Source organism: Chrysemys picta, chromosome 18 (genome assembly GCF_011386835.1).
Source record: "Chrysemys picta bellii isolate R12L10 chromosome 18, ASM1138683v2, whole genome shotgun sequence".
NCBI classification, from domain to species: domain Eukaryota; kingdom Metazoa; phylum Chordata; order Testudines; family Emydidae; genus Chrysemys; species Chrysemys picta.
In genome coordinates, this window is record NC_088808.1 from 25,869,266 (window position 1) to 25,897,060 (window position 27,795).

At 40.2% G+C, this 27,795-nt stretch overlaps 2 protein-coding genes across 5 annotated transcripts in view; both read left to right on the forward strand.

The window, feature by feature from the left end:
- Nucleotides 1-714: 714 nt before the first annotated feature.
- Nucleotides 715-23,879, forward strand: ZBTB34 (zinc finger and BTB domain containing 34). The gene is made up of 2 exons (XM_005279443.4): nt 715-838; nt 17,603-23,879. The coding sequence occupies exon 2, from the start codon at nt 17,625-17,627 to the stop codon at nt 19,122-19,124; it is 1,500 nt and encodes a 499-aa protein (XP_005279500.1). The 5' UTR covers nt 715-838; nt 17,603-17,624; the 3' UTR covers nt 19,125-23,879.
- RALGPS1 (Ral GEF with PH domain and SH3 binding motif 1) overlaps nt 730-27,795 on the forward strand; it is a 381,746-nt gene continuing 354,680 nt past the window's right edge. For all 4 annotated transcript variants that reach the window (XR_010593744.1, XM_065572729.1, XM_042854450.2 and 1 more), the window contains exon 1: nt 730-838. The gene's annotated coding sequence lies outside the window, so the exon portion shown is untranslated. The remainder of the gene's footprint in view (nt 839-27,795) is intronic.

Genomic DNA, 27,795 nt, shown 5'->3' on the forward strand with positions numbered 1-27,795 from the left:
TAAACCAGGGAAGGAAGCCACTTTATGACATAGTTTTAGTTGGGGCTTGGTTGGCTGCAAATGCACTCTAATTAAGGGAACTTTTGTACAGGCACTTCAGTCTTCTGCTGTGGCTGCCAGGATGTCCCATGAAGTACTTCCCACTGCTGAAGTCCTCTTTACTAGAGCATGTGCAACACACAGTGGAGGTATGCAGGAAGCGCCACCACATTCTGAAAGTAACAGCTGTGCATGGAATATTCCGATTTCTTGACGTGTGCTGAGTCCGTCCCAGCCCATGGGCTGCGTTAAGCATCTCCTGGGGGAGGAGAATGTGTTACCGAAGCAAGAATCTCCGCAGGGATCAGAGCCCTGCGCTCTCACCCCCGCAGAGCATCTGCGTGTTCGCTGCAGACCCGAAGGCTACAAGGCCAGTGATTTTATCCGGACATCAAGCGTGTCTGTGCCGGCGGACAGGCTGCCCCGCACGCCCCGGCACAGACCCGGGGCCCGCCCTGCTGGCCCGCGGCAGCCCCTCGACGGCTCCCCTGCGGCTGGGCGTTGGCCTAGCTGGGGAACCGCTGGGCCAGCTGCCGGGCGCTTGAGGGGGAGGAGGCGGGCCGACGTGTCGAGACTCGGTCCGTTTCGAAGGGAAACGCGCCGCCCGGCCGGGCCGGGCCCCGCCCTTCGGCCAGGGGAGCCACCAGCCCCTCACCCAGCTCGGTCTGCGGGTGACCCGGAAGTGCCGCTCAGGAATCACTTCCGGGTGCAATTAGCTGTGGGAGCGGGCGGGAAGCGGCGGTGAGAGGGAGCGGGCCGGGCTGGGCACCCGCCATGTGAGAGACCCCGACACCCCCAGGTGAGGAGCCGCTCGCGGCGGGCGCGCAAGGGGGCGGGGCCCGAGGGCCTTGGGGCAGGCCGCGTTCCCTCTCCCCCCGGAGCAGCAGCCCCCGCGGCGGGAGCCCAGGCCTCCCCAGGCGGGCAGGGGTCCCTGGGCAGCTCCTCCCCGGGGCAAGGCGAGGATGGGCGCTGCGTGTTCTCCCTCCAGCCCCGCGCCTGCGGCCCGCCGCCCAGGGCTGCTTCGGACGAGGCGGATGGGCAGCATTGCAGGCTCTGGCTTCACGGTCCCGGCCCTTGGGTGGGCTCGCTGGCTGCTTTGCCCCGTTCCTCTTCACCTTCCTCGACACTAATCCTTCTGCTCCCCCGGGGGGGGGTCTGGGCTTCCAGAAATGCAGTGTGGAAACTCCGGGGCACAGGCAGCTCAGTGAGCACGAAATTAGTAACTGTCCAATTAATTGTGCTCCCGTAGAACCTGACCTCCCAGCTTCCCAGGGAGCGTTCTCGTGTCCTGACTGCGCGCTCTCCCCTTGGAGGAGCCTGCTCCGCATACTCCAGCATATCATTTACATTGATGAGTTAGTTTAATTTTGGCCTGAAAATTCGGAGGCGGTGGGTTATAAATATTGAAGCTTTCTGTAAAGCTAATATTTTCATAAAGTGCCCTCTGGCTACCATGAGAATTTTTTATACTGGCTGGTATAGAACTTCTTATGCTTAAAGGTAGACAGACACACAGACTAAACATTTCTTCTGAAGAGTTTAAAACTATAGTTAATTTTAGTCTAGATAGACCCTTGTTTTTCCCTTTGGGGGAAAAATGTCTAAAGCAGTTTTAAAAACCTTCCATCATGCATACATTAGTTTATTGCAGGAACATAGAGAAAAATAAGCTTGCTGAGTTTGTATTTATTTTTAAAGCCCCCTTTCTCCCTCTCCCCTCCGAACTTGGAGAGCAGTCTGTAATAAAATCCAAACTACTAGATTTTAAAGGTGAGGAAAGGAGGCCACGACTACTTAGTTAAAAATAGCTACAGTAGAACCCATTGCAAAGTAGAGAGACATTGTGGCAGACATGGTTGTGGGTGAAAGTGTCAGGACTTGGGCAGCCATCTGAGATCAGAAAGAGTCCACACTTTGCCATCCCTTTCCCCCCTTAATGACAGCTGTAGAATGGCCAGTCTAAAGGTCTTAGGGAGACTGTTGAATAATAATAATAAAAAACATCAAATTAGAAGAAAGTGATGTAACAAGGGAAAGATGGAAGGTACTGACATGGAAAGTACAGATGGATGTCATGTTCTTTTAATGTACTGTAGTGATGATTTTGTTATAAATACCGAAATAGATGGCTAACTTCATTAATTTTCATTGCTTTAAAACACTGTTACAGCAAGAAAATAATGACTGATGTTGTGTAATTCTATAAAATGTAAAAAGTTATTAGCTGTACATGAGAAATTAGAAAACCAGCCAAACATGTCACTGACGTTAATTACATATTCTTCATTTATAGTAATATCAAATATTAAACATAATTTATTTCACACTTTAGCTTTGACAAAGTAAAGGATATGTATTTTCCAAAACAGATTGTGCTAACAGAATTGTCTCCCATGTTGCCAGTGGCTTGTTAAAACATCTGGTTTCTCAAATTTGGAACAAAGATTGCTATAATTGTGATTTAGGAACCATTGAATACTTGACTATAAATGGTGAAAATGGAAATGTTGGTGTCTGCATAAGTGCTCAGATATGTGCACAAAATGAAGACTACACAGTTGATTACTTGTTAAATATCTTGCTGATTTCAAAGCACATTTATGGTTCCGATGTATATGTTGTACTTGTCTGGCACCTAACCTTTGTGTCCAGATCTTAGTTACTTCCAGCCTTTCACTGATATGATTATTGCTGTTATTGGAATTAGATGTGTACATATATCTGGGTTTACATGTAAACTGACTTTTTGAGCTAAAATCAGAAACTTGACTTGATCATGAAAAGTTTGTTGTCTCCTAGTCTTCGAATCGTTACCTGTTTATTTTCCCTACAATCATTTTTATATGAGCCAGCAATGTACATAGTGGCAATAAGGAGGAAAGCAGTCCTCATGTGTTTGTTTCAGAAGTACTTTCTGTGTTGTAATATTGCTTAAAGAAGAAGTCTTAAAATTTTCTATATTTCTAGTGTCCCAATTGCTATGTCTAGATGCCACACTGTTCTCGGTGCATTGCAAGGTATAGTGCATTTGTAATCTAATAATTTACTAGTTTAATAACTAAAAGCACTCGTCTTTAAAATTACACTATTAAAGGTTGACAGGGCTAACATTTTTAACTAACTGTTCAAATTACTAGCGCTGGTGGGAATTTTTTTCAACAAAACTCAGTTTTTCAAAAACTTTGCTGGAAAATGTTGATTTGTCAAACTGGAACTTTTCATGGAAGTTATTGGTTTTGGTAAAACTTTCATTGGGAAGGTTTCTTAAGTCCAGCATAGAATTTCTGGTGTAAGAGGGAACTGCCCTAAAATTAGGTTGACCAGATAGCAAGTGTAAAAAATCAGGAAGGGGGTGGGGTGTAATAGGTGCCTATATAAGAAAAAAAAAAAACCCAAAATCGGGACTGTCCCTATAAAATCGGGACATCTGGTCACCCTACCTAAAATAGCCAATAACCCAGTGATTAGGGCACTCACCTAGGATGTAGGAGAACCAGGTTCATGTCCCTGCTGTGCTTGATGATTTGGAACAGGAGCTTGAACCTAATCACTGGATTACAGTCACATAGTTAATTTATGCAAATTAGAACAGCTCCAATGAGCGAGAGAGAGCCCAAAAATGGCTATAGCTCTCTTGGGAGGGCACTCGCCTGGGATGTGAGACACCTAGGTTCAAATCCCTGTACTAAAAGATTTTAACTGTGAAGAGAACATTGGCCAGGGACATGCATCTGTGTGTCCGGGGTCTCACTGAGCTGTTGGCTATTAGGGGGTGTCGTCTCATGTTTTATCATGAAAATTTTTAAAAGGTCTTGGTTTCATCCCAATGTGGAATGGAAACAATGTAAAAGCTAAATCTGTTTTGCAAAATGGAATTCTTGTTTTTTGGCTAGCAATAATATGTAATTTTTATGGCTCCTCTGATAGAGGGCTTACCACTAAAGTGTTGGATCTGTTCTGAATGTGTGTGATGAGGACATGTGGTGTCTCTCTCTCTACTATTTCCCTTTTTAGTTCCTATTGGGCAGAAGATTGAAATTAACAAGAATTTTTCTCTCTGAAATTTATAATCTTCAATACCCTGCCTGCGCACAAAAATGGAGGGACTGGATACTGCAGCATTTCCTACGCCTGGTATTCTGTCAGCTCCTTTTTCTCAGGAGTTGAGATTGGAGGTTTTTTGGGGAATAGGGGAGAGGCATGATTTAAATTGTTGTCCAGTTATGTAGCCTTATGGTTCCATGTGTCCTAAACAAAAGCATGTTAATTTACTGATTCCAGGAGAGAACTTTCAAAACCACAACACGTACAAATTTTATTTCAAGTTGCCCTCTGTTACATGTACATCAAAAACCATGACAGTGTAACTTTTGACCCCTGCCAAGTGGACTTTTAGTTCATTGTCTCAGTGCCTTGTGTTGTGGGAAGCTTAAGGGGTCTGTATGTGTTGTGACCTGTACACCTTTCTTAACAATAGAAAGAAAATATTTGGCATCTTTTGACTTCTGTGTTTGGTTTTGAGACCTGGGATTTTTTCCCCAATTATGTCAAGAAAGGATGCTTAATCAAATTTGTTATGAAATACACCACAAACTTCTATATTCCTCTAGTCTTAAGAGACTTTATATATTTCCTTCTTAATGCTGGCGGTGCAGTATTGTCGTATTACAGGTGTAGTCCTTTTGAATGACATTAAGCCAAGACCATTTCTGCCTATTTGTGTGGCTGATGAGATAGCAATTGAAGGTACTGTATCTCTTTTAAAAGTTCAGGGAATAGCCTGGAGTCATGACCAGTGTTCCCCCTGTCAGTATGTGGCATTCATGCATCCAAGGAGTGTGAGGAATTTTTATGTGCAGGGTGGCTCTCTGTTTGCCAGTATCTAACACGGTACAATATAAAGTGCTTTGATGTTCCCTTAGAGTCTGTCCTATCTCGGGGCCTCTCCTTTTGTCCCTCCAGACCCATGAATATGATACAGTTCTGAAACCTTAAGTATGAAAGATACAGAGAAAAACTACATTCTGTGCTATAGAGAAAGTGTAAACAAAATGAAGCTTTAGTACAACAGTGAAAAGTGCAGAATGTTACTGAACTAAATTGCAGCATTTTTCAGTAGCGTTGTGGTATCGTTCTGTACGAAGGGGCTAACTCCAGATCCTGTTGACTTTCTTAGTGATTCACAATAAATTGTTACTTGTACTGAGATCAGAATTCTATATTTTTGTACTCTGTTTTTTGTAACCGTACTTTGCAACTTGCCAAGGCCCAAATAGGAGAGATTCAAAATGAAGGATACAAATAAATTCATGCAGAAATTGTTGTGGGATTTATTCCTTTAGGGTAAATTAACTATTTATTTAACTTTGGTTTAATGATTCTTTATTTCTGACATAAATAATTTTAAAAAATAAGTGATGGGACACTAGGTCTGTGAAGAATGAAAGTAACTCTGGGACAAAAATGAGTGATTTTTTCCCTTGAAATGAGGAACAGTTACGAGGTGTGTCTGTACCAATAATATCCCATACCAGGCACTCTCTGAAGTAAAATGGATCAATTATTTTCTCTGCTAATGATGCCAAAGTCTAAAAAATAAACAAACAAAAAAAGACTATATTTAAGAGCCCGTAATTGTCCCACAAGTGGTATGTATCCTCTTTAGATTAACAGTTTAAAAATTGACACTTGCACAGCTTTAACTTCCAGGATACAGATTTTATAATACAATGAACAACTGAAACACTTCCCGCGGCTCCCATTGGCCGGGAACGGTGAACCGTGGCCACTGGGAGCTGCAAGCGGCCATACCTGTGGACGCTCAGGTAAACCAAGCATCTAGTGGCCCGCCAGGGGCTTAACCTGAACAAGTCACGAACCAAGTTTGGGAACCCCTAGTTTAAATCACCATATACACCATATAATTCCTCAGTACAATTTTTTAAAAATTTCTCTGCCTTCTTATTGCCTTGTCTCCTGGAATCTTCTTTGGAAGTTCCAGTTGACAAAGTTTGACACACATTGATAAATATGAAGCATAATAGGGAACTTTTGAGTAGAGAGGTGATCTGCTGCCAGGTTACCTGTTTTTGAATTTGGTCATTCAGACATGATTTCAGTAGGTGTTTGATTACCTCAGCACTCCTTTGCCTTCACGTACAACAATTCTTAAATATTAGTCCTCATTTGTGCAATTTAGAGTAAAACTTCGCATATTATGCCAGACCTCTAGACAAATATAATCAATACACTAAGATTAATATTTTGTAGCAGTTTATCTGTTCTGGTAAGCTTAAAAAGGTGTTCTGAAGAAGGGTTCTTCCAATCATTCATCCTTTTCTTCTGTGGTTTACAAGGAAGGAATAGTATCGGTCTGGGGTGTAGCTGCAGTATATGAATTCCATAGAAGTATGTATGGTTGTGCGTTTGTGTTTATTTATAGATACAGCTATCCCTTATAGAACTTGTTTTAAGTGCATGGGTCCAAAGTAGCCAAGACTTTATTCTGAACATTTATTAATTGTGTGAATCGTCTGGAAAAGTCCCTTTACATCTCTACCCAGATATAATGTGACCCGATATAACACAAACTTGGGTATAATGCGGTAAAGCAGTGCTCCGGGGAGGCGGGGCTGCGCACTCCGGCGGATCAAAGCAAGTTCGATATTACGTGGTTTCACCTATAACGCGGTAAGATTATTTGGCTCCCGAGGACAGCGTTATATTGAGGTAGAGGTGTATTTAGTGAAATAGTTTTTGAAATATATATAATCAATATGTTCTACTTATTTCATTTGAATTATATAGAAATAAACTACAGTTTGTAGTGCTTTTTGAAAGACTAAAGACAAAAGATTTCCAGGAAAATGGCAGCTTAAACCTAAGAATGGCTGAAAAGTGGGCAATACTATATATTTATAGTATACTTAATATAAAGTGAAGTACAAGTGCTTTGTGGTTAAATACGACAATTGAATTATTTTTGGCCTGCAAGAAGCTGTTTTCTCCAGGAAGATCAGTCCTTAATAAAATGCTATTTGTTTACTAATTGCAGAAGAGCCACTGGGCTAGAAAGGATACAGAGCTAGATGGACCATTGGTCTGACCAGTATGGCTTTCTTATGTTCTTACAAACCTGAGGGCCAGATTAATTGACACAGCAAAGACCCTTTGTGTCACACTGTTAGCAGATTCTCTCCATAAAGCCAGTGTATAAAGGCCTGGGAGGATCACCCCAGTGCAAGATGGGGAATCCTTCAGTGGAATAGAGCTGGCATAGAGGCTCCTACACAATCCTGCTCTCCAGGACTGACATAGGAGATGTGACTGAAGAAAAGTGGGCCTAGTAGGGGGCCCTATACTGCACCAATTTCTGGCTGCAATTTCAACTGCTTTGCCCTTTTAGTAGCTTGCATAAATTAAATCAGCCTGTAGGCAGCTCTAACCTGGTGACTGCCCATAGCAGCTGCAAGATTGGAGGAATGCAAAGGTGAGCTTTAAGCTAATTTTCTAGTCCAGCTGTAGTTGAGGATCTGGCTCTAAAAAACTTTCAGCACTGATCATAGTGCCCAAAGTGTCCTCTTTCTAAATGAAAAAACACTGAAAAGTCCTCATAGGTGATAATAGTGGTGTATAAGATGTCAGATTGCATAAAAAAGTTCTTTCAGATTCCAACAAATTAGTGGAGTAAGCACTCAAATCTTTTAAAGTTAAGATGAGGTCTTCATGAATATCCATTACAACATACTATTTTCTTTCAGCTTTCTCCTACACTTTGGCTATAGCATTCTGATTCTGATCAATCTCAGTGTTACGGGAGCATTTTTTTTCTTCAAAACAAAGTATGAGGTTACAGTTGATGACAGTTCAGTCTAAATTTTGATTAGACTAAATTCAGTCTAAATACTTAGAAAAGTTATTTTTACACATTAGTTACAGCAGTAACCACATGTTGTTTTAATGTTTTTGCCTATGGTTATATTAATGATGATCTTTAAAAATCAAATATGGCAAGGTTTTGGCTTCCATATATTTAAATACGTGATTATAGCTTATATGATTCACAAACAGTTTTAACAGACAGGTATGTATCAGCAAGTGAATGAAACTAAACAGGTGCAGACTTAAAAGCAGAAATTAAATATGAGCTTGGCAAGTGTGTGGCTCCATATAGTAGTTACACAATGCTTTCCTGCTATTACCATTATAGGCATGAAAATTAAATACCAAGTATATTACATCACCTTCTATTGATTTCACTATTTTAAATTGAAAAATGAGATTTTTTTTTTGTAGACCTTGCTGTTTGATTGTTACTTTAAGAAACTACTCTTATCTGAAGTAATGTTAACCTTGTCCTAAGAAGTAGGGTTATGATGGATAACCAATGGAATATAAGCTCCTGGTGCACTCAAGATACTATGTTGGTGGATGGCATTATAGAACCATAAGGTTAGGCAGTGTGAGGCATTAGCTAAGAGGGCGAATGCGATCCTTGGATGTATAAGATGGGGAATAGCAAGTAGGAGTAAGGAAGTGGTGTCACCTCCTGTTTATAGCATAAGTGAGACATTACTGGAACACTGTGTTCAGTTCTGGTGTCCATGCTTCAAAAACTATCTTAAAATTAGAAAGGTGTCAGAAAAGCTATAGAAGAATTATTCAAGGTCTGGAAAACATGCCTTATAGTGAAAGATTTAAGAAGCTTCATATGTTAATCTTATTCTGGAGGTTAACTGGTGACTTGATCAGCCTGCAAGTACCTACATGGAGGAAAATATTTGATAGTAGATAGCTCTTTAACAAAAAGGCATAACAAAACCCAATGGTTGGAAGCTCAAGATAGACAAATTTAGACTAGAAATAGAGTGCACTTCTTTTCAGTGAGGGTAATTAAACATTGGAACAACTTACCTTGGTATATGGTGGATTCTGCAATCACTTGAGGCCTTTAAATCAAGGCTGAATATCTTCAAAAGACATACTGCAGCTCAACAAGGAATTATGGTCTTGATCTATAAATTACTGGTGAAGTGGTTCAGTTTGTGTTATGCAGGCAATGGTCCCTTATGGCCTCAAAATCTATGAATATTTTGTTTTAGTTCCTAGAACTACATGGCAGTGGCAATATGGCCAGGACTACACTCAAGTCTTTTGCCAGTATAGCAATGTCAGATAGTGGTGTATAGTGTCAAAAGCCCTAGTGTAGATGGCAGTCTACTGGCAAGAGTGTTTTTGCCGGTATAGCTTATTTTTTTCGGGGCCCTGTTATAAGTTGAGTCTGCACTAGGAGAGTTTGCCATCATAGGAATAACAGCAAATCTTTTCTAGTGAAGACCTGACATACTCCTTGCACTGTATTATATATAATTAATACACAAGACTATACCTAAAATAGTTTTCTAAATGATTTAAAATGGATATTTCAGACTTCTCTCCTACATTTTGGTAGCATACATGTTTTTCTTAAATGTAGTAAGTTTGTATATATAATAAATATTTCACCATCTAAGATTCAATATTATAGAAATTCAAAGATTTTAGCATTATCTGTCCCTATTGGAATATCTCCATTCATTGATTGGGATTCTTCTTTCCAGGAATTCCATCTCATTAGTACAGCTCTTTACTTTCCAATAAAGACCCAGCTTGCTGCAAAGTAGGACTGCATTAGGTAGTGTTTTCCATTAGAAGACAATAGAAATCAGAAAGTTTTAGGGTTGTGGAAAGCAAATGATAAAATTTAATCTTTACCGCTGCTCTGAAACTTTGCCATTGCTTTCTAATAAAGTCATTTTTTCTGACCCATTTTGTCAATTTGATTATGCAAAGTAGAAGCATTCTTTGCTTATTTTTATAACTTTTTTGGCATAGACTAATTGTGTTAGTGATTTAGTATGTACTGTAATTGGATGTTGTCGCAGGGTAGATACACCCAGTCACGGGTTGTTGGATTATGGGGGAAACAAAATGGGGATTCAACAGCTCAAGTGGCTTACTATCTTGTGTCAGTATAGTGGTGCTGGCTGCCAGGGCAGCGGGATCCAGTGGCCAGAGTCTGTTTGTCTCATCTAGTTCAAGGCCATGTGGCCCAATGGCCAGAGTCAGTAGAGATGCCCTTCTGCTCAGGGCAGCGTGGCCCAGTGGCCAGAGTCAAAGCTGTCCTTTGATAGTAAAGCCCGCCACTTCAGGGGTCTGACTGCACCCGGTGGTGGGTGCAGTTGTGGTAGAGGGATCCAGGCTACCCTTCTCCACCAGGCCCCAAGGAACCAGTAGTTTTGTGATCAGTCTCAGTCTCTTGTTGCTATAGTCCTGATCCCTGGGTCACTTCCTACCCTGATTTCCAGTAACAGCAATCTCATGCCTCAGCAGTCTCTTCTCCGACAAACTCAGCAGCCAGCTGGGTGTCCACCTGGCAGCTTCCTGGTAGGAGCCCTGCAACACACACCTGGTCTCCTCTGTGATCAGCCCAGACTAACCTTAGCTATTCCCTTTTATACACTGGTTCCAGTCTGAGCATGCCCAGCAGGGGCAAGAGGGCATGGCTTCTTCAGCCCACAGAGTGTGATTAACCTCTGTGGAACCAGTGCAGGGTAGGTACGCCCTGTTCCAGATATTACAATTTTTAAGTCTTTTGTTAATTGAACATATTTTAAAAATTAAGCAGGAAATTTAAATGAGGAAGTTATATGTATTAGGGTTGTCAAGTGATTAAAAAGATTAATCATGTGCTTAATCATGCTGTTAATAATAGAATTCTATTTATATACATATTTTTTGGTTTTCCACATTTTCAAATATATTGATTTCAATTACAACACAGAATAGAGTGTACAGTGCTCACTTTATATTTACTTTTTATTATAAATATTTCCACTGTAAAGATAAAATAAATAGTATTTTTCAATTCGCTTAACACAAGTACTGTAGTGCAATCTCTTTATCATGAAAATAGAACTTATAAATGTAGAATTGTGTACAAAAGATAACTGCATTCAAAAATAAAACAATATAAAACTTTAAAGCCTACAAGTCCACTTAGTCCTACCTCTTGTTCAGCCAATCGCTCAAACAAACAAGTTTGTTTTCATTTGCAGGAGATAACTCTGCCCTCTTCTTGTTTACAATGTCACCTGAAAGTGAGAACAGGCATTTCGGCGGCGACACCTATTGACGTTGCCACTTGGCGGCGCCATTTCGGTGGATGCTCGTCCGCCCGCCACGGTCCTCCGTGGCTCGTCATCTGGCGCCCGCCAGACGAAAAAGGTTGGGGACCACTGCCCTAGAGTGATCTCTTTTGTTCCCTTCCCTCACAGGCATTTATGTTAAGGACCAGAATTAAAGTAAAATGTTTAAGCTATTTTTTCAGTCTGTCTACAGACACAGGAAGGTAGCAGTGTAGTATCAGTTTGTGCATGGGAAGTGATCTCAGAAAACAAAAGGGCTGAAAACTTCTTAAAAACAAAACCTTAAATTTTTCAGAAAACATTGAAATCAACACAGGGACCCTTTTCAGACTGGTTGTTTAATGATTAGAAGTATAGGCCAACAAAGTAAAACTGGAAATAAACAGGTAAAACGTTACCCTCGTGCCAGTAGCTTAGTTCCTTCTGGCCTTAAAGTCTGGTATTCTGATCTAGTCTGACCACCTACATAACACAGGTTATAGAATTTCACCCAGTAGTTCCTGCATGAGGCTCATAACTTATGGTTGATCTTTCAGAAGGATATCCAATCTTTAAAATAAAGATTTCAAGTGAGGGAAAATCCACCATATCTGTTGGTAAATTGTTCCAAAGGGAAATTGTCCTCACTTCTTAAGAGTGGCAGGGGAGAACTGAATGTTGTGTTTCTAGTCAAAATTTGTCTAGCTTCAGCTCCCAGGAATTGGATAATATTATGCTTTTCTCTACTAGATTGAAGAGCCCTGTACTATCCAAAATATTCTCCTCATCTAGGTACTTCTATACTGCAATCAAGTAATCTTTTAACCTTTCCTTGGTCCCATTTTTCCCCTTGTTTCTTGCTAGTACATGGTGCTAGAATACCATGGTAAGTATATTAGATTTGTTAAATATGCCTTACATTATTAATAAACTTAGTTTCCTAAATCTATGTAGCAGGCCTTACAGAGTGGCTGCTGGACAAATGGAGTAGGAAAATGTCTAATTCTGAAAAAAACATGCCATCAGGGGCTCGTTCACCTGCACATCTGCCAATGTGATATATGCCATCATGTGCCAGCAATGCCCCTCTGCCATGTACGTTGGCCAAACTGGACAGTCTCTACGCAAAAGAATAAATGGACACACATCTTACATCAGGAATCATAACATTCAAAAACCAGTAGAACACTTTAACCTGTCTGGTCACTCAATAACAGCCTGGAGGGTGGCAATTTTGCAACAGAAAAGCTTCAAAAACAGACTCCAAGGAGAAACTGCTGAACTTGAATTGATATGCAAACTAGATACAATCAACTTAGGCTTGAATAGAGACTGGGAATGGCGGAGCCATTACAAACATTCAAATAAATGTGTTAGTCTCTAAGGTGCCACAAGTTCTCCTGTTCTTTTCGCATATACAGACTAACACAGCTGCTACTCTGAAACCTATAATTCTGAAGTGATCTTAACCTCCAGCTAAGCAGGGGTTGGAGTCACTTTTAAAAGAAAGAGAGGAAAAACAATGAACTGCATTTTCTTTTATATTCTATTTGATTTCAGATGTTGCTTGCCCTGCTATCTTGATGTAGAGAAGTGCTGCCACCTGGGAAGATGATTGTGTGTAGCAGTGTAACAGTGTTGGGACTTGCCACCGCAGCACCTCCTACTGGTTGCCTCTGGGAATTAGCTCAGTCCAGTGGAGCGCCCTCTCTCGGTGGTGTCCCGCCCGTTGTTTCTCGCCCTTGGTTGGCTTCTGAGCCCACGTCGCTCTCCAACTCATGGCGTCCTCTTCCAGACCACTGCCCTCCGGCAGTGCCCCTCAGTCTATCCACACCCCCTTCCGGGGATTGGGTGATCAGCAGTCCTACATTCCAGCCACCATGTCCAACTACACCCTCTGAGTCTAATCCCGTCTTGTCAGGGATCTGGTGGGTCTGTGATGGCTGCTCCCTACGGCCGATGGCTGGGTGTACTGAAAGGGGGAGGACCCAGGCCCGCCCACTACTCTGGATCCCAACCCAGGGACCTCTAGTGGCAGCTGTCCTGTCCTCCTCCGTCTGTCCACGTCCCTGGGCCATTTCCCCTTCGGCCCCTCGCACCAGCTAGGCCCTTCCCCTCAGGGCCTGCAGCATGGCAGACACCGGGCTGGAGTTCCTTTCGGCTCCCGCAGGCCTGCCCAGCACTGCACTGTCCCAGGTGCTAGTCTCCCAGCTCTGGAGACAGACCTTCCTCTCTCAAAGGCCTGGGACAGACTGACTGCTCCCTTCCTGGGCAGCCTTCTTAGAGGGCTGAGCCTGGCCCTGATTGGCTCTCAATAAGCTCTTCTCCCATTGGCTCCCTGTCTGTGCAGGCCCACTGGCCTGCCGCAGCCCATACTCTCAGGGAGTGGGGTAGTCCACCCCACTACAAGCAGGGTTAAGTGGGGGATGGCACCTTCTAGCAGGTTTCACTTTGCTGTCTACTTCTGGTGGATGTTAAGTTTTTTTTTAGGAGAGTTCATTAGCTGTTGTGTAATTTAAATTAGATTCCATATCTTTCATATCTCTCATCACAGTACATAACTTAAGATATAAACAGAAGGTAAATCCAGTGGTAAATTAAAGTATCTTGATTGATGTGTCTTCTATGTGAAGCCAATAAGTAGTACTGACCTTGGGATTCTGGTTTCTCCTGCTAGAGAAACCAGGTGCAATGGATGTGTAATATATTTGGACTTTAGAAGGAAAAGAGAAGAAATAACTAAAGCAATTTGAATGCTGTGGTCATCTGATCAATGACAGTATTGGAATTGGAAAGTGGTGTGTGCTGTGGAAGCAGTTGAAGTGAGGGGATCGTTGGTTAACTAAGTGTTTCTCCTTTTGTGGTTTTATTTTTATTTTCTCAGTAATATCTCTGTAGCGAAAAATTGCAGAAATGCCTTTGTTTAGTTTTTGTACTTTGAAACTTTTTTTCTATGGAGCCTCTTTGAACAACACTTCCAGACACATGTTAAAAAGTTGAGAATGTTTGGGGGAGTTTTTTGACTTTCTAGATAGTGTTGTTCCTTTGTACTATTGTTGCTACTCAAGATCTACAAATGGGATTAGAAGAGAACAATTAATATCCCAATAAAATCTGAAATGTCTAGACAAAATATGAAAAACAGATATGCTGAAATAAAGGGAAGCAAGAAAATAATAATTTAAAATGCATATGTATAATCTGCAAATAGTAATAGGGGACAGACTGAAAACCACAAAAGGAAGGAAGTTAAAAGATTGTTGAAAGTCGATCCTTAACACCTTTTTTTTGCGTTGAGTATTGCGGCACACATGGTATGTGAGTTTAGCAGTGGCTGAACACCTCTGATTCCCAGAATAAGAAGTGCAGATTAAGAATGAAATGTCACCTTCATTTGGAATTTCCTTGCTTTTGCAATTCTAATTCCAGACCTTTAATATTTTCAGTATAAATTTTGTAAGTCATTTCTGAGGAGTTGAAATATTGGGAAAGTGGAAACGGGGGAAGAGAAGTGTCAAGTATATGCTACTAGTCTCCTTTGTATCAGATATGTTGTCTATGGACCCATTAAGAAATAGCTAGTGCAGTAACCTATATGTATAGTAGACACCTGGATTCTCTTGATAGTGAAAAGGTCATGCATTTAGAGATTAATAACAAGAATTTTTGTTATAAACTGAGGACGCATCAGTTGGAAATAACAGAGGAGGAGAAGGACCTCGGAGTATTGGTTGATCACAGGAAGACTATGAGCCGCCAATGTGATATGGCCGTGAAAAAAGCTAATGCGGTCTTGGGATACATCAGGCGAGGTATTTCCAGTAGAGATAAGGAGGTGTTAGTACCGTTATACAAGACACTGGTGAGACCTCATCTGGAATACTGGGTGCAGTTCTGGTCTCCCACGTTTAAGAAGGATGAATTCAAACTGGAACAGGTACAGAGAAGGGCTACTAGGATGATCCGAGAAATGGAAAACCTGTCTTATGAAAGGAGACTCAAAGAGCTTGGCTTGTTTAGCCTAACCAAAAGAAGGCTAAGGGGAGATATGATTGCTCTCTATAAATATATCGGAGGGATAAATATCAGGGAGGGAGAAGAATTATTTAAGCTCCGTACCAGTGTGGACACAAGAACAAATGGATATAAACTGGCCATCAGGAAGTTTAGACTTTGAAATTAGATGAAGGTTTTTAACCATCAGAGGAGTGAAGTTCTAGAACAGCCTTCCAAGGGGAGCAGTGGGGGCAAAAGACATCTGTCTTCAAGACTGAGCTTGATAAGTTTATGGAGAGGATGGTATCATGGGATAGCCTAATTTTGGCAATTAATTGGTCTTTGACTATTTGTGGTAAATATGCCCAATGGCCTGTGATGGGACACTAGATAGGGTGGGATCTGAGTTACTACAGAGAATTCTTTCCTGGGTGTCTGGCTGGTGAGTCTTGCCCATATGCTCAGGGTTTAGCTGATCGCCGTATTTGGGGTCGGGAAGGAGTTTTCCTCCAGGGCAGATTGCCAGAGGCCCTGGGGGGTTTTCGCCTGCCTCTGCAGCGTGGGGCATGGGTCACTTGCTGGAGGATTCTCTCCACCTCGAAGTCTTTAAACCACAAGTTGAGGACTTCAATAGCTCAGACACAGGTCAGGGGGTTATTACAGGAGTGGGTGGGTGAGATTCTGTGGCCTGCGTTATCAGGAGGTCAGACTAGAAGATCATAATGGTCCCTTCTGACTTTAAAGTCTGTGAGTCTATAAAACCGTATACTACCCTTCTAGGTGATTTTTTTTTTAGGGATTAATTTTCTGTCACCACTGGAAATAATGCTACAAGACTTACCTCACCAGCACACTGCAATAACATAACCTTCTATTCTATTAAATGTGTTTAGACACATCCTCACGATGAATCTCTTTGGCTGTATATTAGTGCATATTAACAATGCATATCTGCGTATTGGTGATGGATACTAAAAATTCTTCTGTATAGTAAGTTCTGATCACAAGAAGTAAACAATTTGTAAGCTTGTGGTTTTCTTTAACAAACTCTAGAAGACTGTGTTGCAGTTTATGAAATAAGTGTTTCAGAAAAATTACTTTGAGACGGCTGAATCATGGGTGGGCATAGTGGCAAGCAGCAGCACACAGTGCTGCAACAATATCTGCCGGGAGTCTGAATGGTCTCCAGTTCTATGGTCCAGCACGCACTTGAGAGGTTATGACTCCTGCTGGCAGCTTAATATTAATCAGGTTCCTTAATCTTGTTCTGCCATTCCTGCCAGATACTGATGTTATAACAGAGATGCCGTTTGGGTAGGGCAGGGTGGACAGTGTCATCCCCCCCACCCATGCTTCATAGCTGTGTGAGCAGCTCAGGCTCCAGGCCCAGACTGTGTCTGTACTACCTGAAATTCTCCATGGCAAGAGCCCTGCGGGCAACCTGGAGTCTCCATTTCCTAACCTACCTGGCATAGCCCCAGGGACCTGCCTGTCTGACTGCAGCTCTGTTCTAACCTCATCCATTGCCACGCTCCTTTGCCACTGATTGGCACCAGTGCTCAGGGATGGCAGTTGTGATTGGCAAAGGGGCTGGAAGTGTTGGTTGCTAGAGAAGCGATGAAGCAGGAGATTTGTCATGGCTTTTCTGTCTCATGTGAGGAGCAGAAAACGCACAGCTCAGTGGATGTAGGTGGGACTCCAATGTCAGGCGTCTGATGGTATATAGGTGGGACTTGCTGTCATGGGATACTGTGGTTGTGAGGAGCCCAATCTCCTCCATAAGCAAAGAGAACACCCTCTCTTTCCCCCCCCCCCACAGAGCGTGACTGGTACCAGCTCCTCCTGTGCCGAATTGCCCTGTCTCCACCCCTAGCCCAGCCTGTGGATTGGGGGGCTGCCAACTTGTGCTTCAGAATCTGTTTTTCCTAGGATGAATAGAGTGAGATATCTCCCCTTGAAGCTGTGATTGCGACTGACTGATTATGGATTTTGACATTTATCCTTCAAAAATTTGGAGAGCTTCCAGGGCCCCCATTAGAAGTTGCCCTTTCCACCCCAATTTAAATGTGAAATTAAAATTAAAAATTGCGTCCCTGTGTTATAAAGCTACTTTTAGATTGGATGTGGACACTTATGAAGAACCATTGATGTGTCCTGTTATTTGAGAGCCACTGAACTGTAGATAGTGGAGACAATTATTCAGTGGACAAAGATGTAAGTAGGAGACAAACTGCTTGTAAAAAATATTCCTGGCCTTACGATGTACCTTAGACCTTTTATTTTAACTTGAATTAATTTGTCATTACACACAGCATACACTTTAACCATGTGTTTGCACTTATCTTTGAAGTGTAAAATGTGTATAAATCCTGAGTTATATATCTTTTTGTTTTCTTTCACAGATTACTTTCTACATCAGTAGAAATGGACAGCAGCAGTTTCATTCAGTTTGATGTGCCTGAGTACAGCAACACTGTTCTGAGCCAATTAAATGAGCTTCGTCTGCAAGGGAAGCTATGTGACATAATTGTGCATATTCAGGGTCAGCCATTTAGAGCCCATAAAGCTGTTCTAGCTGCCAGTTCTCCATATTTCCGTGATCATTCAGCATTAAGCACCATGAGTGGCTTATCAATATCAGTTATTAAAAACCCTAATGTCTTTGAACAGTTACTTTCATTTTGTTACACTGGAAGGATGTCCTTGCAGCTGAAGGATGTTGTTAGTTTTCTAACTGCAGCTAGCTTTCTACAGATGCAGTGCGTCATTGACAAGTGCACACAGATATTGGAGAGTATCCATTCAAAGATCAGTGTTGGTGATGTTGACTCTGTCACTGTTGGTGCTGAAGAAACTCAAGAAAGCCACAATGGAGTAAAAGATAGCAGCTACTTTGCCAATCCTGTCGAAATATCTCCTCCTTATTGCTCTCAGGTGCCACAACCAACAGCGGGTAGTGATCTAAGGATGGAAACTACTACAGGGAAAACTTTACGCAGTCGTCTGCACGAAGAAGGGCACTCAGATCGAGGAAGCAGTGGAAGTGTCTCTGAATATGAAATCCAGATTGAAGGTGATCCTGAGCAAGGGGACCTGATAGTAAGGGAGAGCCAGATTGCAGAGGTGAAGGTTAAAATGGAAAAATCTGACCGGCCAAGTTGTTCTGATAGCTCCTCACTTGGTGATGATGGATACCATACTGAAATGGTTGATGGAGAGCAAGTGGTTGCAGTAAATGTAGGCTCCTATGGATCTGTATTACAACATGTTTATTCATTTTCCCATGCCTCATCCCAGGCTACTAGCATGTCTGAAACCTTTGGAAGCCTGAGCAATTCAAGTCCTTCGAGGTCCATGCTTAGTTGTTTCAGAGGAGGTCGTGCCCGCCAAAAACGGGTATCCGCTGGTCACTTACATAGTGATGTTCAGGGCTTAATGCAAGGGGCTGATGGTGAAACCATAGTGAGTAACCCAGGATATGAAAGCAGTCCACGGGAAAGAAATGCAAGAGGTCATTGGTACCCATACAATGAGAGGTTAATTTGTATTTACTGTGGAAAGTCTTTCAACCAGAAAGGGAGCCTTGATCGACACATGCGATTACACATGGGAATTACCCCTTTTGTGTGCAAGTTTTGTGGGAAGAAATACACACGCAAGGACCAACTTGAGTATCATATTCGTGGCCACACGGATGATAAACCCTTCCGCTGTGAGATCTGTGGGAAATGTTTTCCTTTCCAAGGGACGCTAAATCAGCATTTAAGAAAAAATCACCCTGGGGTAGCAGAAGTAAGAAACAGGATAGAATCTCCAGAAAGAACAGAAGCATTTCTTGAACAGAAAATAGATAATGACACTTCAGCCTCTGAAGCTGTGGATTCTAGTATGGAAATTCACACAATGTCTAACACGCCTGATTAAAATACTAAGTTCTAAGTTCCACCCTAACAAAGCACATTAATCAATGCATTTTTAAAATTTTTGCTTCTTTAATAGTCTTCAGTACAGGTATATCAGTCTTTTAATTTTCCTGACCTTTTGGAAATCTGGTCAAAACAGTTTCTGAAGGAGGCTATATGATTGTCCATTGTTTCAAAGGAAGCTGGGTATTTTTCACTCTTGAAGATGCTTAAAGTATAAAGGATATAGTATTCTGGGAGTCCAGAGGCCGAAGTAGGCTAAAGTTGTTCTTTACTGGCTGATCTGGGAAGATACAAATTCCACCAGGGAAGGATATTAAAATAAGACTAGCAACCCTGATGGATACACTAAGAGGGTATATTCTCCGTCATTGTGCTTCCTAACTTCCATTCCCAATAATGGGGGTTATGCAGCACTATGGGGAAACACTGTTTTCTCATGAGTCCCCTCCAGGTGTTAATGAAACGTCTTTAGTTTTTGAAATAGCTATTTTTTGGTAGCTTGCAATTTTATATATAACTATATAACAAACTTATCTAAATAACAAACACTTTCACTTTTCCTGTTCTGGTTGGGATGAATGTAAGAGTATGTCCAACATTAATATAATGTACAAGGCTTTCTACTCTTAAGTCTCATCTCTACCTAGGACTTTGCTGGGATATTTTTTTCTTTTTTTAGAAGAAAGTTACTTGGTTTTCATTTTATTAAAATATTACTTTGTGTCCAAAAGTGAGCAAAGTGAATAACCTTGTTTAAGTATCCTTGCTTTATAGCAGATATGTAAACCAAATGCCATAAATCTATTAAATTATGGTTGAATTGTTTGGGTTTTTGTTAGTTGTCTAGAGTACAAGCTGGACAACCTGTGGTGCTGACCTTTTTTATAGAGCTTGTATTGTTATACTAGCAAACCCAAGAGTAGCATTGTGGTTTTAAATGTGTTTTTACTCGCTTCAGAATCTACCTTCATTTCGTACTGTAGAAACATACCAGGTAACTAAATCTAACTTAATTGTTCTAAATGGTTGGCTAATACTAGCCAGAAAGGGATGTTGTAGTTTAAACTACAGTACTTCCAAGCAGTATTTTATCTTTTCCCAGAGAGCTGTTTCAGGTGCATAGTAACTTCCTACTTACAGTTCCAAGTGACCTCTCAGCACTTGGAATTTGTACTTTTTTTTGTTGTAAAAATACTATATGGGAATTGCAAGCAATATGTCTGTTGTTATATATGTGAGTATTACAGAGTCACTATGGCTTCCCCATTATTTCAGTGGTTAATGTTCTTCTTCATAAAGAGACCACCAATAACAAAAACTTTAAAAATACTCTAAATTGTTTTGTATTACCAAATGTGTTTTTGTTTTTTGGTTCTTATGTGGTGCTATCTTTACCTTTTATCAACTTAGGTCAGTATAGTATAGTAAATGTGAAACCTAATGGTAACCGTGAAACAAAAGCAAAATCTGTTCAATGAGATGATAGCTTTGAAAGAGACCTCAAAAGCATGGCTGGCAAACATTACTGTATAAAATTCTACTTGATCGGCAGAATTAAGGAAGTACAGTTCTGTTAATCATGTTTTTAAAAATACAGAAGAATGAAGCTTTATGTAGATTTGGGCCTATATTTTTTATTGAGATTCATTTCACAATGATTGCTAATGTTCTTGTGATTATGCTATTAAACTTTTAAAACAAATGCTCATTTTTAGGTTACAGGAACGCAAAAAAGGTAAGTTTGCTGGCTTGTAATGCTTTTTGGGCTCCTATAACTCAAATAACTTTGTGTGGGATTTTTAAATACTTTTCAGGCCCTTAGTCCACGAGTCTGAGGTATATTTGTGCAGTAACTTTTAAAATACACTATCTCTTAATATTGTGTCAGTACGCAATAAGGATTAATGTTACTAAATACAGACGTACACTATAAACCCCAGCTGCTCCGTAGGAGCAGTTTTAGTTCAATTGGGTACATAATCTGCCTTTTCCTCCTAAAACTGCCTAAATAAGGGATTTGTTCCTCCCTGAAGCAACAGAAGAACTCCTGTTTCCATTAATGGAAACAGTTGTGTGCATCAAGGAGAGGCTAGATCGCTACATGTTTACCATTTAAACACGTGTTGGTGTTTCAGTTAAATGTTTTTTTTCTTACATAAATGTTTTTTTAAGTAAATGCAAACAATTGTGTTTTGGTAAAATTAAGTTTGTGACACATAGAAAAGCCAAGAAATGTAGAGTTAAGCTTGACCCTTTATCTTAAACTTGTATTGTGGTGCCTTTGGGTTGGCTTATTTCCATAGTAGTGTGAGTTGAGGCGAGTAGGGAAAGGGCTGTTAACTTTGTATTTCTTGACCTTTGTCAGTGTGTCACAGTCTTAGCATTATTTAAATATAGTTCTTTGTATCTGTACATTTATTAAACTGGTTTGATTTTACCAAAGAGTGACTTATCCAAAATTGTCTCTGACAAAAATATATATCACTTTGATTGTACAGGTTCAGGTTCAAAACATTGTAATGGGACTGTTAAGGGGCAGGAAATCATCACTTTTTCTACAATATCATGATTCAACAGTTTGCAAGTTCCACTTGCTCCTATTCATTTTGGCATAACATTTACCCTTTCCACTGCTAGCAGTGTTAAGAATTATCAAGCCATAACACAGTACTGTAAGGTTCAGCAGTGCTTCAAAGGATGCATACATGTAGGCAAGCATAGAGCATCTTTGAATATTACATTTAAACTTATAAAGTGTGTGAATCTGGTAGAAAATGAACTTCAGATCTGGCAGCAGCAATTAAATTGTGCCTTGTCACATGATGGTTTGCCAGGATTAACATTACCATGAAACATAAAACATTATCCACTTGAAGTTCATTTCACAAGTTCACCAAGACAAAGTATCTTGTGTAGTTATTTTAAGCAGACTTTGAAAGTACTGTACAGTACCTATTTCTGTACGGTTTTAAGTGAGCGCAGAACTTACACATTTCATTTACAATAAATGCAGAAGTCAAAAAAATAAGTGATGTGAAGAAATATTTGGCAGTAAAATACATCATAAAACCATATAAGGCCGGTTCATAATTGAGTCTCTTCTTGATCTACCTTTTGAATTACATAGACAAATGTGAAAACAGTGACAGTGTCCTTTCCTCTAGATGTTTAACCTATTATTACAAACTGTGAAAACAAAGAATTTTATACTTTTGTTAATGATTGTGGTTTGTTTCAAACAGTTATTTTAGTTTTCCTTATCAGTTATCTTCCATATAATTTCTATTAAAGTTGTAAATACATTTAGAAAATAGGTTTGTAAATACCTTAGTGTCTCAGTTCAGCTGTAGTCAACAGAGCCTCGTGAATGGTTCTGCATTTTATTGTGACATTTAATAGCATAAAGGATACTGTCTGTTCACTGTTCAGCAGAATATACTGTAGGCCTAAATTTATAGTTTTTTAATATTATAATCTTCCCAAGCATGAGGAATTGTTTTATGCTGAAGCCTTCAGTTTATTTCTAGCCAAAAGAGTAAGGCCTGTTATAACTTTTCTTTAGGTTGCAGTATGGGAAGAATAGCAGGAATACAACCAGGGGCTTGGAAAAGATTGAGCTTGAATGAGCTTTACCATTTTTAAAGTATCTTATTTGAATCTTTTATTTTAGTTTACTGTGATTGTTTTTATTGTCAATTTCGGAAAGGGTTTCACATGAAACCACTGAAAGGGACTCAAATATGCAACACCTAATCTATTTTCCAAGGGAAATTTACCCTTGAATGGTGCTTTTAGACTGGTCAGGGTTATTTATTAAATTTTATATTTGAAAGTATTTGGGAATTGTGTAAATTCTTTATATGAATCTGTTCATGAATTGTAATTTTCAAATACTCAGTGACTGAACCAGAAGTTCAGTAAAGTCATTCAAAATGTTCAAAGTGTATAACCATTGTGCATTTCTTACATATCTTTTAACAAGTGCCAGAATAATTATATTTAATAGAATTATAAGCCCAATGTATTATTCACCCATCCCTATAATGAATATTGACTTAATTATGCAAGTTTATATACAAATTTTAAACAGAGTAAGCCTGAGACATTTCTGTTCCTGTTTTTATTCAGAGGATGTGAAGCATCGATAACTGAGCAGGCTTGCTTATAGCTTGTATAGGCAGCTACTGCTACAGCAGATACAATAAATTGCTGTCTCCCCAATTTACGTATACTATGAATTCAACCTTTGGACTTGTATTGCAAGACTTGGGTTGGATATCTGATTAGAAGTAGAACTCACTACTTCCTTGCACAATGTTAATAGTGTTTATTTCCCTTAACAGAAAATGGTATTTTTAAATAACTTTTATTATTTGTAGAGTTGTTTTATGATAAATATTTGAACAGTTTGAATGACTTAACTCAGTGTCATTATCTTGCAATATAAACTGGTAACCTCACAACTCCACACTTCATCACCATATGAAGTAAATGAAGCTAGCTAAGCTGATGCTGTAACAACTAATAACTTGCCATTAAGGATTATTTTATAGCATGGATTTTAAAATATTTATTCAAATGATATTTTACACTTGTATTCATTTTGTTTTAGATTTGTGACATGAATATTTCAGTGCTGCTTTATTTTGTTCTGATGAATTTTTGTTTCTTGCTTGTACATTGCTTTTTTTATGGTATAAATAATAAGTCAATGGGAATTGCTGTTTGTAAATTAAAATGCTTCTAGAGCAAACCAGTGTTGTCAGTGTCTAAATTCAAGTATTTAGTTTACATATTAATGGACTCACATCATCTATATGTCACACTTTATAAAACCTCTATATAAAAGGTTACAATTTAAGAAAGGTGTTCCTTTGTTTAAATGCCAGAGGCAAATCTGTTCCATGGAGTTCCTCTACCATTAGTGAGCCAGCTAGTCAGTCCTCAGCAGCCTACTGACTGGTACCATGCTGCAGAGAGCATGACTTATCATAGATCCCAGAAATGTCAAAGATCATCTTACCATAGAATCCTAGAAATGTAAAACTCGTCCAAAAGAAACTTCTCAATATTGGTTATTACTGTCTACAGTTAATTTACTTTGCATACAGATTTGAGGTTAGTAGCTATGTTCTGCCTCCACAGTTGGATATCATTCTGTGCCCTCATGGAGCAGTAGAGGCCACCACACACCTCTTTAAGTATACAATTCATTTCCTAACAAAAGAAAAAGGTGAGATTAGAAATATGGGTGTACAGCAATTGTAGACAAGTACTTGACAAGTCTATCTAAAGTCGGCCAACAATGCCTTACACCTTGCTTTCACAGCTAGACTGATGAACGCTCAAGGAGGTACCATGTCACCAATGATTTCCAATAGTGAAATATTATCCACCATCAGTCAAAGGCATACTTCATTAATCTGCTGAGACAGACCAGTGCGTCCTTGGGTGGCAGTTTGCAGAAGCTATTTTTTTTTTTTGCCTGCAGCCCAGGCAGCAATCTTACAACACACAAATGCTGCTATTTCGTTACAACTAGTGCACATGAATTGTGACGATTTTAACTTATTTCCATTGTGCATGTGAGTTATGCTTGTGAACAAAGGAAATTTCTCATAGTAAAGTTGATTGGATTAGCACTGTATGAGATAGATTTACTGCTGTAACTTCTGTGGAGGCGAGGCTGAGTTAATTAATTATACGTAAACTCTTTATTTTTATTAATGCTGGTGCAGCTGCAGGATGTATTCTTGAATAGCTGTTTTAGATTCTCCTCCCATATTTACTGGCTATAGTTTTTCAAAGATGATTTTAGTTGTATTTGCCACCCATACTTCTATTCTCTCCAGATCCTCTTGTATTTGTTTTTTCCATTCTTGTAGTTAATGTGGGGACTGGAATTCACAATCTCTCTCAAACTGGAAACAACTTTTACTGTGGCCTCCACTGGAGGGAAATAAAGTTTATTGTACACATTGGGGAAGGAAGTCTAATAAACATACTAGTTTCCTTTTAACTATAGAAGGAATGTTTGTGTATCATCAAGTGGTCCTAGAAGCTGTTGAGAGAGATGTACAGCAGCTATTTAAAGCTGTGTATATGGGACCTTGTGCAGCTACTCAGCAGTTTCTGCAGAATCTTTGCCACATTTCCTTCTACTTCAGTGCACAGAGCAGCCATCGTTAGTGCTGCAATAGAGTTCCAGAAGCAAGCCCAGGAACTGAGTGGGGTATTGCACGTAGGGCTGATACATTCCTCAGCTACATGGTATTGTGTATTATATAGACTTGTTTATAGCAGGCAGAGTATGTGCACAGACAGCTGACGTTGAGATTACACAATGTTCATCAGCTTGCAGAAATCACTATTGGCACAAGAGTGTACAAAGGGCTGCCATGCTGCAACAATTGCTACAATGCAGCAACACGTTTAGTTATTTCCATTGACATTTGTTTTCTGGGTAAGAGGATAGAGAAACTTCCTTCCGGTGGCACTGCCTGCTGAGCATTTTCTAGGAGCGCAGAATGTTCATTTCTTTTTAAGTTTATATAAAGCAAACTCCTTAAGAGAGAGAAAAAAATACCCTTGTTGTTCCCCCTGTGCCTTTGGGTTTAGAGGCAAGAGAAAGTTCTAGTGCATCTGTAATTTTTCAGTTTGTCTACCAAAGTCCATCAGCTTTAGCTTTGAATGTTTAGAAAATAAAAGTGCATTCTGCAGAACATTGTGCTAACTTATCACCTTTACTTGTGTCTTGGCAGACTATCACAAACTCTTCAGGTTGCCAAACTTTAAAAAAACAAACAAACAACGCTCCCCCCAATGATTCTAATATACTAATTCCTTTTACGTATCAGTAACTAATAGTTGAGAGGTAAACCCTTCAATAAAAACAGAATTCCCACCCCAGTAGTGTGCGCATGTCTTGTAATAGCATCTGGGAGTTAATAGCTATTTGATGTCCTTTTATGATAGCACCTCTCCTTTCAAGAGGTCCTAAAGAACATCATAGGCTATATTTATACTACTGAGATGCAGCCATCTCTTTTGTGTGAAGAGTGATAACCTACTGCCCAGCTGTACTAGAACATTGTGTAGAGGAGGGGCAGTTTGGCCAAGGACACTGGAGCAAAGTGCATGTACTTATGAAAGTGCCTTTGAAATCTGTTTATGCTCAAACACGGTTTTCACTTTTCATGTAAAAGAGACCTGTATGCAAATTAATAATGCTGACTGGACATTGCTTTCTGCCAAGCATAACTTAGATTTCACTGGAAGAACTCGGTACTCTTTTCTTGCCCCTTTCACCTTAGTTTGGTGAGTGTGGTGTAAATTTTCCATGTTTGAGAGGGAAATTGTCATGTCCTAAACACTGACTTGTAATGCTTAATGCATCTTTGTCTACTGTTATTTATTATCTACTATAATGCCTAGGAGCCCTAGTTGTGGACTAGGAGGACCCCATTGTGTGTGCTAGGCAATCTACAAACAACAAAAAGTTGGTCCTTGCCCCGAAAAGCTTATAGTGTAAGTATAAGACAAGAGACAACAGGTACCAACAAATAGATGGGGGAGAACATGGAAACAGTGAGACAATATTTGTCAGCATGGTAGGTAGTGGTATCAGCACGACCATGGTCTAGCCATTGCGAAGGTTTTTTTTTTTTTTTTTTAGTAGGCATCATGCCAAAGGAGAGTTTTAAGGGGGTAATGAGATAGCTTTGTGGATGTTTACAGGGAGCTCGTCCCACGAGTAAGGGCAGTGTGGGAGAAAGCACAAAGGTGTTTAAAAATTTAGGAAGTGTGCGATGGAGGCTGGCATCATTGATCTGTCGGACATGGGAGACAATATTTTGATAGAGATAATGGGAATAGGCTGTGAAGGGCGCCTTGAAAGTGAAGACCAGAATCTTATGTTTTGACATGATATAGAATGGGGAGGCAGTAGAGGGATTTTAGAGGGGTGACAAGGTCAAAGAGCTAGAGCAGGGATAGGCAACCTATGGCACGAGTGCCGAAGGCGGCACACGAGCTGATTTTCAGTGGCACTCTCACTGCCCGGGTCCTGGCCACTGGTCCGGGGGACTCTGCATTTTAATTTAATTTTAAATTAAGCTTCTTAAACATTTTAAAAACCTGATTTACTTTACATACAGCAATAGTTTAGTTATATATTATAGACTAATGGAAAGAGATCTTCTAAAAACGTTAAAATGTATGACTGGCACGCAAAACCTTAAATTAGAGTTAATAAATGAAGACTCTGCACACCACTTCCGAAAGGTTGCTGACCCCTGAGCTAGAGTAAGGGAATGATCTTTGCAATTTTGACACGACAAAAAAGTCAAGCTGGTAGTACTTAGCATGAGTCAGCACTAGGCTGATGCTACAGGCATATTTACATGCCACGGGCTCTAGTTGGCCCCAAAACATATACATCTCAAGGTAGGCCTTCCCCCAATCACCAGTGTGGGGAAGATTTCTCAGAGGCATAACATCTGAATGCAAATTAACCTGCAGATTAGTTTTTCTTCTTTATTGCAGAAGGAAATCTCTTGAGTGCAAAGACTGAAGGTTCCACTATGCTCACCAATAGGATGGCATACATCAAAATACAGGTTCTGAAAATTATTTTTAATGTTAAATTATAGTGCAGCAGATTTGTCACT

What these genes read in the sequence shown, in the direction of transcription:
- ZBTB34 (XM_005279443.4), top strand. Translation starts at nt 17,625, where the DNA reads ATGGACAGCAGCAGTTTCATTCAGTTTGATGTGCCTGAGTACAGCAAC.